The sequence below is a fragment of the Euprymna scolopes genome, chromosome 15 (genome assembly GCF_053919585.1).
Source record: "Euprymna scolopes isolate OS-2025 chromosome 15, ASM5391958v1, whole genome shotgun sequence".
Classification (NCBI taxonomy): domain Eukaryota; kingdom Metazoa; phylum Mollusca; class Cephalopoda; order Sepiida; family Sepiolidae; genus Euprymna; species Euprymna scolopes.
The window spans coordinates 45,499,582-45,513,068 of NC_136496.1; the positions used below are offsets into that span (position 1 = coordinate 45,499,582).

At 30.0% G+C, this 13,487-nt stretch overlaps 1 protein-coding gene across 1 annotated transcript in view; it reads left to right on the plus strand.

Annotated features, from left to right (window-relative positions):
* Positions 1 to 13,487, plus strand: part of LOC145293806 (cytoplasmic dynein 1 heavy chain 1-like) — a 200,546-nt gene that overhangs the window by 147,343 nt on the left and 39,716 nt on the right. The window contains exons 70-76 of the mRNA XM_080140385.1: positions 8,500 to 8,589; positions 9,922 to 9,982; positions 11,166 to 11,253; positions 11,727 to 11,892; positions 12,116 to 12,250; positions 12,529 to 12,623; positions 12,949 to 13,051. Coding sequence (XP_079996511.1) covers positions 8,500 to 8,589; positions 9,922 to 9,982; positions 11,166 to 11,253; positions 11,727 to 11,892; positions 12,116 to 12,250; positions 12,529 to 12,623; positions 12,949 to 13,051 — 738 coding nt within the window. The remainder of the gene's footprint in view (positions 1 to 8,499; positions 8,590 to 9,921; positions 9,983 to 11,165; positions 11,254 to 11,726; positions 11,893 to 12,115; positions 12,251 to 12,528; positions 12,624 to 12,948; positions 13,052 to 13,487) is intronic.

The following is a 13,487-nucleotide window of genomic DNA, read 5'->3' on the forward strand; positions in this document are numbered from 1 at the left end:
AAATGGATTTAATGATATTCCTAATGATAAAAACATCTCTTTTGTTGGATACACAGTCATATCAACATAAAGGCTAACGATAGAGCTGACAAAGCAGCAAAAGCAGCATTAAATTTGACTCCAACCAAAAATAAGATCCCTCATACCGATCTAAAACAAACCATTAACAAATATATTAGAAACACATGGCAAGAGTCATGGAACTCCTGTACTAAAAACAAGCTATACCAAATCAAGGAAACCATAGGAAAACAGAAACTAAACAAAAGAATGACCATAAAGGAAGAAGTTATAATAAGACTCCGAATAGGTCATACCTCTATAACACACTCCTACCTACTCAAAAAAAGAAGCCCCACTGTACATACCCTGCCAGGAACCATACACCATCAATCATATATTAACAAAATGCGAAGATTCGAAAGTAAACCGACTGAATCTATATAATGAAAAAACTGTAAAGGACCTATTATTCACTCATGTAGACCCAACCACCCTTCTCAAATATCTGAAGATAACAGGGTTACTCAACAAAATTAAAAAAAAAACAAAAAAAAAAGAACCCTTATCTAACTATGCAAACATAAACACTGAACACCAGATACATACATAAAACTTATAACTTTTAATGTATATTAAAAAAAAAAAAAAATTCTGGCATTAAATGACCACATAGGTTGATATGCCATAAAACCAATCAATCATTAAGCCGTTTGTGTGTGTGTGTGTGTGTGTGTGTGTGTGTATATATATATATATATATATATATACACACACACACACACAGATATAATTAAAAAAAAAAAAAATACACCACCTCATCTTTTTTGTTTTTTAGGGGATCACTTGTTTCAATTTAAAGTTATCACTTGCTAATCAGAAAGTGTAGGACTTAAAACCCTCGTAAATACGAGAATTCTTAAATGTGTTTATATTCATCTCTTAACAAAAACAGCTGATAGGTGTGTTTTAAGTAATTTGAAATCAAGATTACTTCAAAATGTTCTATGATAAAATGGTTCCTCCTAATGACTAGAATTTAATAATTCTAAAAATATTAAAGATGAAATTAAAGACATTTCCCATTTACTCGAGTTACGATGATGCAATCCTAACAGAAAATAAGAAAATGCTAAAAATTTAAAACGGGTTTCAAAGTTTGACAAAGATTTCCATTTGTACTATTTGGATTCTTCAGACTACTGTTCTCATCTTAACTGTTATCTTTACGTTTTGTCAATGTACTGGTGCTCCCAGATCAGGCTGTCTGAAGATATTGGCTTCCTGAAACGAAATGCACCTAACATTGATGCTTTTTGTTTTTCTACTTCCTTTTGCAACCCCCCCCCTTTCCCGTCTCACCTTCTCCTATTCTCTTTCAACATCCCCCACTTCTTGAGTTCCTAACTTAAAATGTACCAAACATTAATATTGTAACCCTTTTACCTCTCCTATTCCAAAACTCATTCATGTTCTGTAGAATAGGGAACAAAAACAACAAAATCCAGTATAAAAAAACCCAAACCAATGACTTACAAACTAGCGATTGAAGAAACAAAAATTTTGAATAAAAACCTTCTACAAAATGACTGGATGCAATGGGGCCATCTGTTGGCCGTAGGTGGCGACGTCCAAGTGGTTGTGAGTTTGCAACACTCCACTTCAGCCCTTAATTCGGTTAGACGGACGGTCAGATAGACCCAATCCGATCACTTGGCTTAGCATGACAAGCCCTAATAAATCATCATAAAGAGAAATACAAATACATGAAACACACATACAAAAAAAAACACAAAAAAACACATACTGATATTAGAAAGTGATGGCCAATCAGATGTTGAAACCAGATGCTACCCCTTTACTATACCTTGCTGGGGCCAAGGAAATAAGTAAATCATCACAAGCAAATGCACTCACTGTTTGAGTATACCATCCTTGTATCCCAGAGATGCTTGGACGAATAGGCCCCCCCCTCCAAAAAAAACAAAAAACATATAGTATAGGATTCCAAGGAGGGTGGGAGCAAGGATAATGAAAGAAAATAATACCTCATATGACTTCCAAAAAAAAATCAAAGGACCCCATCCAGATTCCAACACAGAAAGTGATGAAGATGAAAATAAAATCTTTCCTGAATATATTATCTTAGAATCACAAAGGCATTATACAAATAATCAAAATGTTTCGATTCCTAATTGAAAAAATTATAAATAAAAATCTGAACACAAAGCAAATAAAAAATTTAAATAATGAACCTTACTTGTATAAGTATCTTCGAAAACTAGTGCGGAAAAAATTTACATATTAACCTTTAATACTCCCACACCACCAACTGAAATCAAAATTGAATATATTGACATTAAAGTAGAAACATATATCCCCAAACCACTTCACTGCCTAAACTGGCCAAAATTTGGCCACTACAAAGAATACTGCACCAGGAAAACAGTATGTCCAAAATGTAGCAGTAATGAACACCAGAAAATAGAATGCCAAAGAAACCTAAAATGGCAAAACATCTAGCACACTCATCTCTCTACCAAAAATGGATCAAAGAAAAAAGAATTAAATATACAAAAAAACGTAAGTTTTGCTGAAGACAGAAAAATCATTGAATCAGCCTCCACAACAGAACCAGCTAGATTTTATGCAGGTGTAACCAAAAATAAACCAAAAACACAGAACTAAAGGAAATTAATACCCTAATAAAGACACTTCAAAACCAGTTGAAGCATTGAGGACCACTTTACGGCAACTATTGTCAACTCCAGCTGTACTTAAAAATAACTTCCAAACAGCTGAAAGTAAAGTCCTACCAAACCTCCAAAACCGAACACAACTTTCAAATAAAAAAAACAAAAAGACGCAGAAACTAACATCTCAAAACCAAATGAACAAATGTCTAGTACAGCTCGGAAAGGGAAAAAATCAAATTTCTCACCAACCAAACTGAAAATAAGTGAAAAATCCAAAAGACAGATCCTGCTCCACATCAAAAAATTACAGACCAGAATAAATTTAAAACCTTGTAAACAATAGAAATAGACGACAGAACCTTCACCCCCTCCCCATAATCATATAGTAGAAAACAACCACCCCTATTCTCAATAAAACAAAAGGAAACCAAATGCATAAAATATTCTCAATAAGACAAAAGGAAACCAAATGCATAAAATATTCTCAATAAGACAAAAGGAAACCAAATGCATAAAATATTCTCAATAAGACAAAAGGAAACCAAATGCATAAAATATTCTCAATAAAACAAAAGGAAACCAAATGCATAAAATATTCTCAATAAGACAAAAGGAAACCAAATGCATAAAATATTCTCAATAAGACAAAAGGAAACCAAATGCATAAAATATTCTCAATAAGACAAAAGGAAACCAAATGCATAAAATATTCTCAATAAGACAAAAGGAAACCAAATGCATAAAATATTCTCAATAAGACAAAAGGAAACCAAATGCATAAAATATTCTCAATAAGACAAAAGGAAACCAAATGCATAAAATATTCTCAATAAGACAAAAGGAAACCAAATGCATAAAATATTCTCAATAAGACAAAAGGAAACCAAATGCATAAAATATTCTCAATAAGACAAAAGGAAACCAAATGCATAAAATATTCTCAATAAGACAAAAGGAAACCAAATGCATAAAATATTCTCAATAAGACAAAAGGAAACCAAATACATAAAATATTCTCAATAAGACAAAAGGAAACCAAATGCATAAAATATTCTCAATAAGACAAAAGGAAACCAAATGCATAAAATATTCTCAATAAGACAAAAGGAAACCAAATGCATAAAATATTCTCAATAAGACAAAAGGAAACCAAATGCATAAAATATTCTCAATAAGACAAAAGGAAACCAAATACATAAAATATTCTCAATAAGACAAAAGGAAACCAAATGCATAAAATATTCTCAATAAGACAAAAGGAAACCAAATGCATAAAATATTCTCAATAAGACAAAAGGAAACCAAATGCATAAAATATTCTCAATAAGACAAAAGGAAACCAAATGCATAAAATATTCTCAATAAGACAAAAGGAAACCAAATGCATAAAATATTCTCAATAAGACAAAAGGAAACCAAATGCATAAAATATTCTCAATAAGACAAAAGGAAACCAAATGCATAAAATATTCTCAATAAGACAAAAGGAAACCAAATGCATAAAATATTCTCAATAAGACAAAAGGAAACCAAATGCATAAAATATTCTCAATAAGACAAAAGGAAACCAAATGCATAAAATATTCTCAATAAGACAAAAGGAAACCAAATGCATAAAATATTCTCAATAAGACAAAAGGAAACCAAATACATAAAATATTCTCAATAAGACAAAAGGAAACCAAATGCATAAAATATTCTCAATAAGACAAAAGGAAACCAAATGCATAAAATATTCTCAATAAGACAAAAGGAAACCAAATGCATAAAATATTCTCAATAAGACAAAAGGAAACCAAATGCATAAAATATTCTCAATAAGACAAAAAGAAAACCAAATGCATAAAATATTCTCAATAAGACAAAAGGAAACCAAATACATAAAATATTCTCAATAAGACAAAAGGAAACCAAATGCATAAAATATTCTCAATAAGACAAAAGGAAACCAAATACATAAAATATTCTCAATAAGACAAAAGGAAACCAAATGCATAAAATATTCTCAATAAGACAAAAGGAAACCAAATGCATAAAATATTCTCAATAAGACAAAAGGAAACCAAATGCATAAAATATTCTAAATAAAACAAAAGGAAACCAAATGCATAAAATATTCTCAATAAGACAAAAGGAAACCAAATGCATAAAATATTCTCAATAAGACAAAAGGAAACCAAATGCATAAAATATTCTCAATAAGACAAAAAGAAAACCAAATGCATAAAATATTCTCAATAAGACAAAAGGAAACCAAATGCATAAAATATTCTCAATAAGACAAAAGGAAACCAAATGCATAAAATATTCTCAATAAGACAAAAGGAAACCAAATGCATAAAATATTCTCAATAAGACAAAAGGAAACCAAATACATAAAATATTCTCAATAAGACAAAAGGAAACCAAATGCATAAAATATTCTCAATAAGACAAAAGGAAACCAAATACATAAAATATTCTCAATAAGACAAAAGAAAACCAAATGCATAAAATATTCTCAATAAGACAAAAGGAAACCAAATGCATAAAATATTCTCAATAAAACAAAAGGAAACTAAATACATAAAATATTCTCAATAAGACAAAAGGAAACCAAATGCATAAAATATTCTCAATAAGACAAAAGGAAACCAAATACATAAAATATTCTCAATAAGACAAAAGGAAACCAAATACATAAAATATTCTCAATAAGACAAAAGGAAACCAAATACATAAAATATTCTCAATAAGACAAAAGAAAACCAAATGCATAAAATATTCTCAATAAGACAAAAAGAAAACCAAATGCATAAAATATTCTCAATAAGACAAAAGAAAACCAAATGCATAAAATATTCTCAATAAGACAAAAAGAAAACCAAATGCATAAAATATTCTCAATAAGACAAAAGAAAACCAAATGCATAAAATATTCTCAATAAGACAAAAGGAAACCAAATGCATAAAATATTCTCAATAAGACAAAAGAAAACCAAATGCATAAAATATTCTCAATAAGACAAAAGGAAACCAAATGCATAAAATATTCTCAATAAGACAAAAGGAAACCAAATGCATAAAATATTCTCAATAAAACAAAAGGAAACCAAATGCATAAAATATTCTCAATAAGACAAAAAGGAAACCAAATGCATAAAATATTCTCAATAAGACAAAAAGAAAACCAAATGCATAAAATATTCTCAATAAGACAAAAGGAAACCAAATGCATAAAATATTCTCAATAAGACAAAAAGAAACCAAATGCATAAAATATTCTCAATAAGACAAAAGGAAACCAAATGCATAAAATATTCTCAATAAGACAAAAGGAAACCAAATGCATAAAATATTCTCAATAAGACAAAAGGAAACCAAATGCATAAAATATTCTCAATAAGACAAAAGGAAACCAAATGCATAAAATATTCTCAATAAGACAAAAAGAAAACCAAATGCATAAAATATTCTCAATAAGACAAGGAAACCAAATGCATAAAATATTCTCAATAAGACAAAAGGAAACCAAATGCATAAAATATTCTCAATAAAACAAAAGGAAAACAAATGCATAAAATATTCTCAATAAGACAAAAGGAAACCAAATGCATAAAATATTCTCAATAAGACAAAAGGAAACCAAATGCATAAAATATTCTCAATAAGACAAAAGGAAACCAAATGCATAAAATATTCTCAATAAGACAAGGAAACCAAATGCATAAAATATTCTCAATAAGACAAAAGGAAACCAAATGCATAAAATATTCTCAATAAGACAAAAGGAAACCAAATGCATAAAATATTCTCAATAAGACAAGGAAACCAAATGCATAAAATATTCTCAATAAGACAAGGAAACCAAATGCATAAAATATTCTCAATAAGACAAAAGGAAACCAAATGCATAAAATATTCTCAATAAGACAAAAGGAAACCAAATACATAAAATATTCTCAATAAAACAAAAGGAAACCAAATACATAAAATATTCTCAATAAAACAAAAGGAAACCAAATACATAAAATATTCTCAATAAAACAAAAGGAAACCAAATGCATAAAATATTCTCAATAAGACAAAAGGAAAACAAATGCATAAAATTAAACTATGACCAACAAAATAATCGAATTGAATTGCAGAAGTATAAAAGCCAACCTGAATGAATTACTTCTACTAATATCCAATCTCTGTCCTACAATAATATGCCTACAAGAGATCTTTATAAAACCATCTGGAAATATCAATCTCTATAGCTTCACGGAATACAACTACACAACAAATAACCCAATTGACCTCTCTATAAGTTGTCCTAGCATCTTTATAGATTACAACTGGACAGTGCACAAGGACACCTGTAGAAGTGACCACTTCCCAATAACATTAGAACAGTAGGAGTAGTATCCAATCACATTACTTTATAGAAGTGACTACCAGACTATGCTTCAATTTTTAGTGCTGAAGCCACAGCTATAGACCTGGCTCTAGACCTCATTATTGACCTCACCATCAACAAATTTATCATTTTTTTCAGACTCCCTATCAGTACTCGAATCCATAAAGAACCAAAACCTAAATAACCCAGTACTCCTCAACCTATTACAAAGAATACATACTCTTTCACAAAACAAAAATATCAAATTCTGTAGTCATTTTGGAATTCAGAGCAATGAAAAAGCCGATATAGCTGCCAAAAACGCACTAAAACTCAATAAAAACAATGTATAAATTCCACACTCAGATTACAAACAACGAATTAATAATCTCATTATGAAGAAATGACAAGAACAATGGAATAACTGTTAAAACAACAAACTTTTCAAAATCAAACCCACAACAGAAGAATGGTTATCAGATTCAAGAAAATCATGCAGAAGTGGTTTTGTTCTGCATTTGCTGGCCCTGTCGGTGGGGCATTAGAATACGCCGACTGCCCCCCTGCAGAGGGTAAAAGTCCCTCAATGGGGGTCCTGGATATGACCTTAAACTATATCCAGTGGTGAGGCCCCAGCTTGTGGGCTTTGGGGAGTGTGGAGCCACCCTTTAATTACCATTGCTCCCAGGTCCACTCTGACCCAGAGTTGTAGTACCTGTTAGGGTCCCAACTATGGGTTGAATAGAAACCAACATGAAAACAACAAATATATTCTATTTAAAAAAATTTTCTTCAATCTTTGGATTCGACATTAAATAACCCGAAAAGGGTTAATATGCCGTAAAACAAAAACAACCAACCTGCATTTGCATAGGACACATGCACATAACCCACTCCTTCCTACTAAAAAAAACAAACCTTCCAGAATGTTTGGCATGCCAAGAACCCCTTTACAGTAAAACACTTTCTTTTGAATTGTGGCGATCTCTTGCATCTATCCGGCAAAATAATTACAATATCAACAATATGAAAGAACTATTTAAAAAATAAATTCTAACAAAATACATTTCTGAAAAACAGTAAATTTATACAAAAGAATATAATTTAATCAAACTTTACCCCCCAAAAAAAAAAAACACATCACCTAATGATCTAAAAAAGCTGACTTGATTTGCTGAATAAGTTAAAATATATAACACACAACAAAAAATCCAAATTACGGAACTCAGCATTAAATAACCTAAAAAAAAAAAAAAAAAAAGGTTGATATGCTGTAAAATCAAATTGGTTCTTCAGTTGTATCCTTTAGAACTTTGTGTTCTGCATGGAATATCGAATAGAGCCTCTAATTTTTACTACCTCATTAGGAATATTATTCTTAACTTGTAATGAATTAGTTTTTCTATCTAAAACTTTTGTTTTCATTGTTTCCTCTTTATCCAGGTTGAGTTCCCACCTGATATCTGTTCCAGGGTTACCTTTGTCAACTTTACAGTGACACGTGGCAGTCTTCAAAGCCAATGCCTCAATCAGGTAAGATCAGCAAACCTGTCCAGAATGATATAATCTAACAACTTCAAATAAAATTTTTTTCAATATGCTTGTATTTTTTTTTTTTTTTTTTTTTTTTTTTATACTCGTCCTTTACATAAAGTAAGTTAAGGATTATAGTAATCAAAATTCTATCAACATAGTTATCCGTATTTAACAGAACAGGTATTATCAAAGAATTATAATGGTCGTCCATGATCGAATCTTGATGAATAATGCTTTTAAAAAGATAAGTGGTCTCAGTAATGACAATATGTGCAGATTTTGCCACAGAGAAAGTGTGAGCCACCCACATCTAGTTGTAAGGTTTTGCTGGAGAACAATGCAACACAATGAAGTGTGTAAAAATCTCCATGGAACCATCTGTAAAAAATTGAATTTCAAATGGAGCAGCAAGTCTTGGGAACATATACCAGAAAGAACAGTTGGGATTACGTTATGTACATACACACACGTGTGTGTGTATATGTGCAATTCCTACAACTATGTACCTAGCAAACAGAGCTTTTAAGCCTGACATAGAGATATGTGACAAGGAGAAAGAAGCCACCATAGAAGTTGGTATTCCCAATGATGATTGGTTAAACAGAACTGAGAGAGAGAAAAGATAATGAAATATCTTATAACATGAAAAACTGAAATCTTAGGAAGATCTCCATCATTCCATTAATTATAGAAGCAATTAGAATTTCAAAACTTTTCTGGTAAATATACCTAGTGAACCAAGTGCAAGAGATATAAACAAGTGTACTTACAGAGACTGTTAGAATCTTAAAAAGCTCTCTCAGTTGGAATGTTTGTGGTAGTGAGTGACATCCTTTAGGATGCCAAAAAATAAATAGAAAAGGTAGATTGACAAGTTTCTTTACAAAAATTTTAATTAAAAAAAAATTAATTTTTAAGTGTTTGGAAAGTTGATGACATATCTTTGCGATTATTTTGTGAAAATGATAAAATAGAAAATGTGTAGTTTCCACATTATGGTTCATTGAAAGACATACTGCTTAACATTATTGTAAACATCTAACCTGTACAATGTATCATAGTGTATTGTTGTTCTAAATTTTACTTTTATTGTCCAGTTATTTTCTACAGTATTAAACAGATGTTTAATACTGTAGAAATATTCACGCTGAAATTTTGTTTTATTTTTATTTTTTCACACTTTGCCTTGTTGTTTAGGCAAACAAAATGTTAAATTGTGTGGATTGTGTTTCTTAAGAAATCTTTTATTGTCAAAACCCTGTTAATAATCTCAATTTTAAAATCACCTTGTAAACAGATTCTAATTCTTGATCTGATCTTACTTTTCAGGTACTGAAAGCTGAGAGACCAGATGTAGATGAAAAGAGATCAGATCTGCTCAAACTCCAAGGTAAAATTCATACTTTTATTTTTTTGCAGAAAGATTTTGTTTTATAAATTTATGAAATTTTTATGAAATTAACACATTTTGCTAAAATACAAACCTGAAAAAAACGTATTGCATTAATTTTAGTCATGTAATATGTCGATATAGAAATGAATGATAAACTTAACAAATCTGGACAATGAATTGAATGATTAAGAAACCTGATCAACAATCAGGTATTTTATTAAATGACTGAAAAGTTTGACATGTCAAAGAAAAAAAAAAGAAAAACTACTCTATTGTTGTTGTCTGAGAGCAAATGAAATTGCTTATATATTTTTCCATTCATATTACTATCTACCAAGAGTGCACTTTGTGTGTGTGTGTATATATATGTGTGTGTGTGTGTGTGTGTGTGTATATATATATATATATATATATATATATATATATATAATACTAACTGGTTGCCTAGTGTTGCCCGGTCGTACAATACGCTAAAACATGATATTTAAATTTATGCAGATTGCAGACGTATTATTATAGAATCAATCCTCTATTGAATATTATATATTACGAGGAATAATTTGCAAAAAAAAAAAATTGTTTTAATTTTAATAATTTCATGCATCAAATTTCATCTGTTTGTTTACAATATCATATCAGCTGATATTTGGGCTTGACGATGTGGTTTCAATCCTACATAGACCTTGATATTTTGTCATCTTTTTCCTCTCAGCGCTGTTTAATCCAACATCATTGTGGACACTAACTTCTCCTTGCCCCATATCACTGTTAGATTTTATGGCTCCGTTTCCTAGGAAATAAGTCTGGCTGTATGACAAAATATGAAGGTCTTATGTATGATATGAAAAGAAACTGGAATCTTAAGATGATCTCTATCATCCCAGTTAGTAACTGGACTCGTGAAAAAGAAATATAGGCGGTGAACCAAGTGCAAGAGAGATTCAAACAATTGCATATAAAAGGATGGTCAAAATCTTTAAATATCTCTGGATTGGAATACCTGAATTAGCGAGTGAATGTTTAGCATTCAGGAGAATGCTCCATCCCCAGCTTGAACAAACGGATTAAAAAATTAAAAAAAAAAAAAATTTAATTATGTGTAATTTGGATTAGTACATTTTTAACTATCAACTTTCTCGTTTGAATTTTCATTTTAATTTAACAAATATTTTATCTTCAGGTGAATTTCAGCTTCGTTTGAGGCAACTAGAAAAATCTTTGTTACAAGCCCTTAATGATACCAAAGGCAAGATTCTGGATGATGATAGGTAGGTTGTTAGGAAAAAATTGTTTTATTCTTCATTATTTTTAAATTTCTTCTTACTTTAACCTATTTTAGAAATAAAACCTACTTTACTTAATATATATTTACTAACTTTTAATTTTAATTCAAAAATTGGTTTTGCTTTCTAATTTTACAAATGGTTTAAATGCTTCTGTCTAATACTAACAATTATATTCTAGCTGCAAGGGATGTTTTTATTTTTCCCTTGAAAGCAATTGAATATTTTAAAAACTTCACATGTTATTCATTTGTTTAATTACAAACTTTAATTTGAATTTTAAAAATTTTAGTGAATACAAATTTATTTTTTTTTTTTTAAATATTTTAGTTGTATTATAAATTTTTCAAGAATTTGTCCTACGGAATAAATTTTTCAAGAATTTGTCATGCAAAATAAATTTTTCTGACATTTCCATTGATTGTTTTTAATTTTAATTGTCTTTTTTTTCTCCTTAGTATAATTTCTCATCTGGAAACCCTTAAGAATGAAGCAGCAGAAGTTGCCCGTAAAGTGGAAGAAACTGATCATATTATGGCTGAAGTGGAGACAGTCTCCCAACAATATATACCTCTTGCACAATCATGCAGCAGCATTTATTTCACACTGGAAGCTCTACAACAGGTGAACCACTTTCATCGAATTGTGATATTTGTGTTTGATTTTGAATATTTTCATCAACATTTTAAACCTAATAAAGCTATATCCTTCTATTGTTCCTATTTAATGCCATGCTTTAATATTGGCTACATCCCCTCTCCCACTCTAGGACAGCCATTACACTTTGATCCCCACCTTGGGAGCAGATAGTACTTAACTCATCTATTTTTTTCATTTTCACTTTTAGGTTCATTTCCTGTACCAATATTCACTCCAGTTTTTCCTCGACATTTTCCACTCTGTCTTGTACAACAATCCACACTTGAATGGTGTCAAAGATTATGCTTCTCGACTGTCGATCATTATTTCTGATTTATTCCAAGTAAGAAAATTTTCAAATTAAAAGCATGGAATACCTTTTGATATCCATTGTTACATTTTTGTTTTTGAATTTAAATTTTTTATTTATAAAAGTTCACATTTCTTATGCATAGTTAAAAACATTCATTTTAATTATCTGTAAATTATAAATTAATGTTTTTATTTGTAAATTATGCTTGGATTGTTTTGTTTTTTTTTCTTTTTATAAATTGTATGTTTGTAATTTTTTTTTTTTTTTTCATGGTATTGTTATTGATGAATTTTAAAACTAAATTTCAGCAAACCTACAGTCGAGTTGGACGTGGTATGTTACATGAAGACCGCATCACTTTTGCCATTCAACTCTGCAGGATTCATTTACAAGGCTTATCCAAGTGAGCAAACTATTATTATTTTAGTGTTACTAAAAATAATTACAATAATGTTTGCCCTTTATTTAACTTCATTTTAAATGGATGATTAAATGCATAGAAATTACTTAAAATGTTTTTGTATTTGTTTTAGTTTAAATATTAAATGAACCACTATTAAATGAACCACTATTAAATGAACCATCCTTTTGCCAAATAAAAATGCACATTTTTATTTCTAATTTTTTTCATTTTCTTAATGTCCATTGATAAACCATTTTTTTTAATAAAACAGTATTTTAGTCTAACATTTTTGTAATAAGAAAACCGTATCTTTCTTCCCACACAGTGAACCCAGTTATGATAATGAATTCCATTACTTTATGAGAGGTGATGAAGGCATTCTTGCAGGACAAACTCCGCAACCTATCAAAGGATTTACAACTCAACAGGTTTGTGATGATTTTGCTTCAATAATCTCTTTAAATCTTTTGAAATTTAAACAAATTTTCTGATTTTAATTTTTTTATAGAATTAAGACGTTTTTATTTTTGCATGACAACCCGGCGTTGCCCAGGTGGAGAAAGGTGGTATTCTAGGATATTGAGCACCCCCCCCTCCCCTGACAAAAAACTTTGTTTCAATCAAAATCGAATGTCCATGCAAGTGCAAAAAAACAAAAATGCAGTAGACAGACTCGAACCTGTAACGTGAAAAAGGAAAAGGAGGTGAAAAAAAACTAACACGCTAGCTGTCACATTCACGACGATTTATGACGTCACGATAAGTCAAAATAACTTTTTTCTTTTTTTTTTTAAATGTACATTGAGATTGCTAGGCATATGACTTGCAAAAATGTTGACGCAAATAGTGACCCCCCCCCCCCAC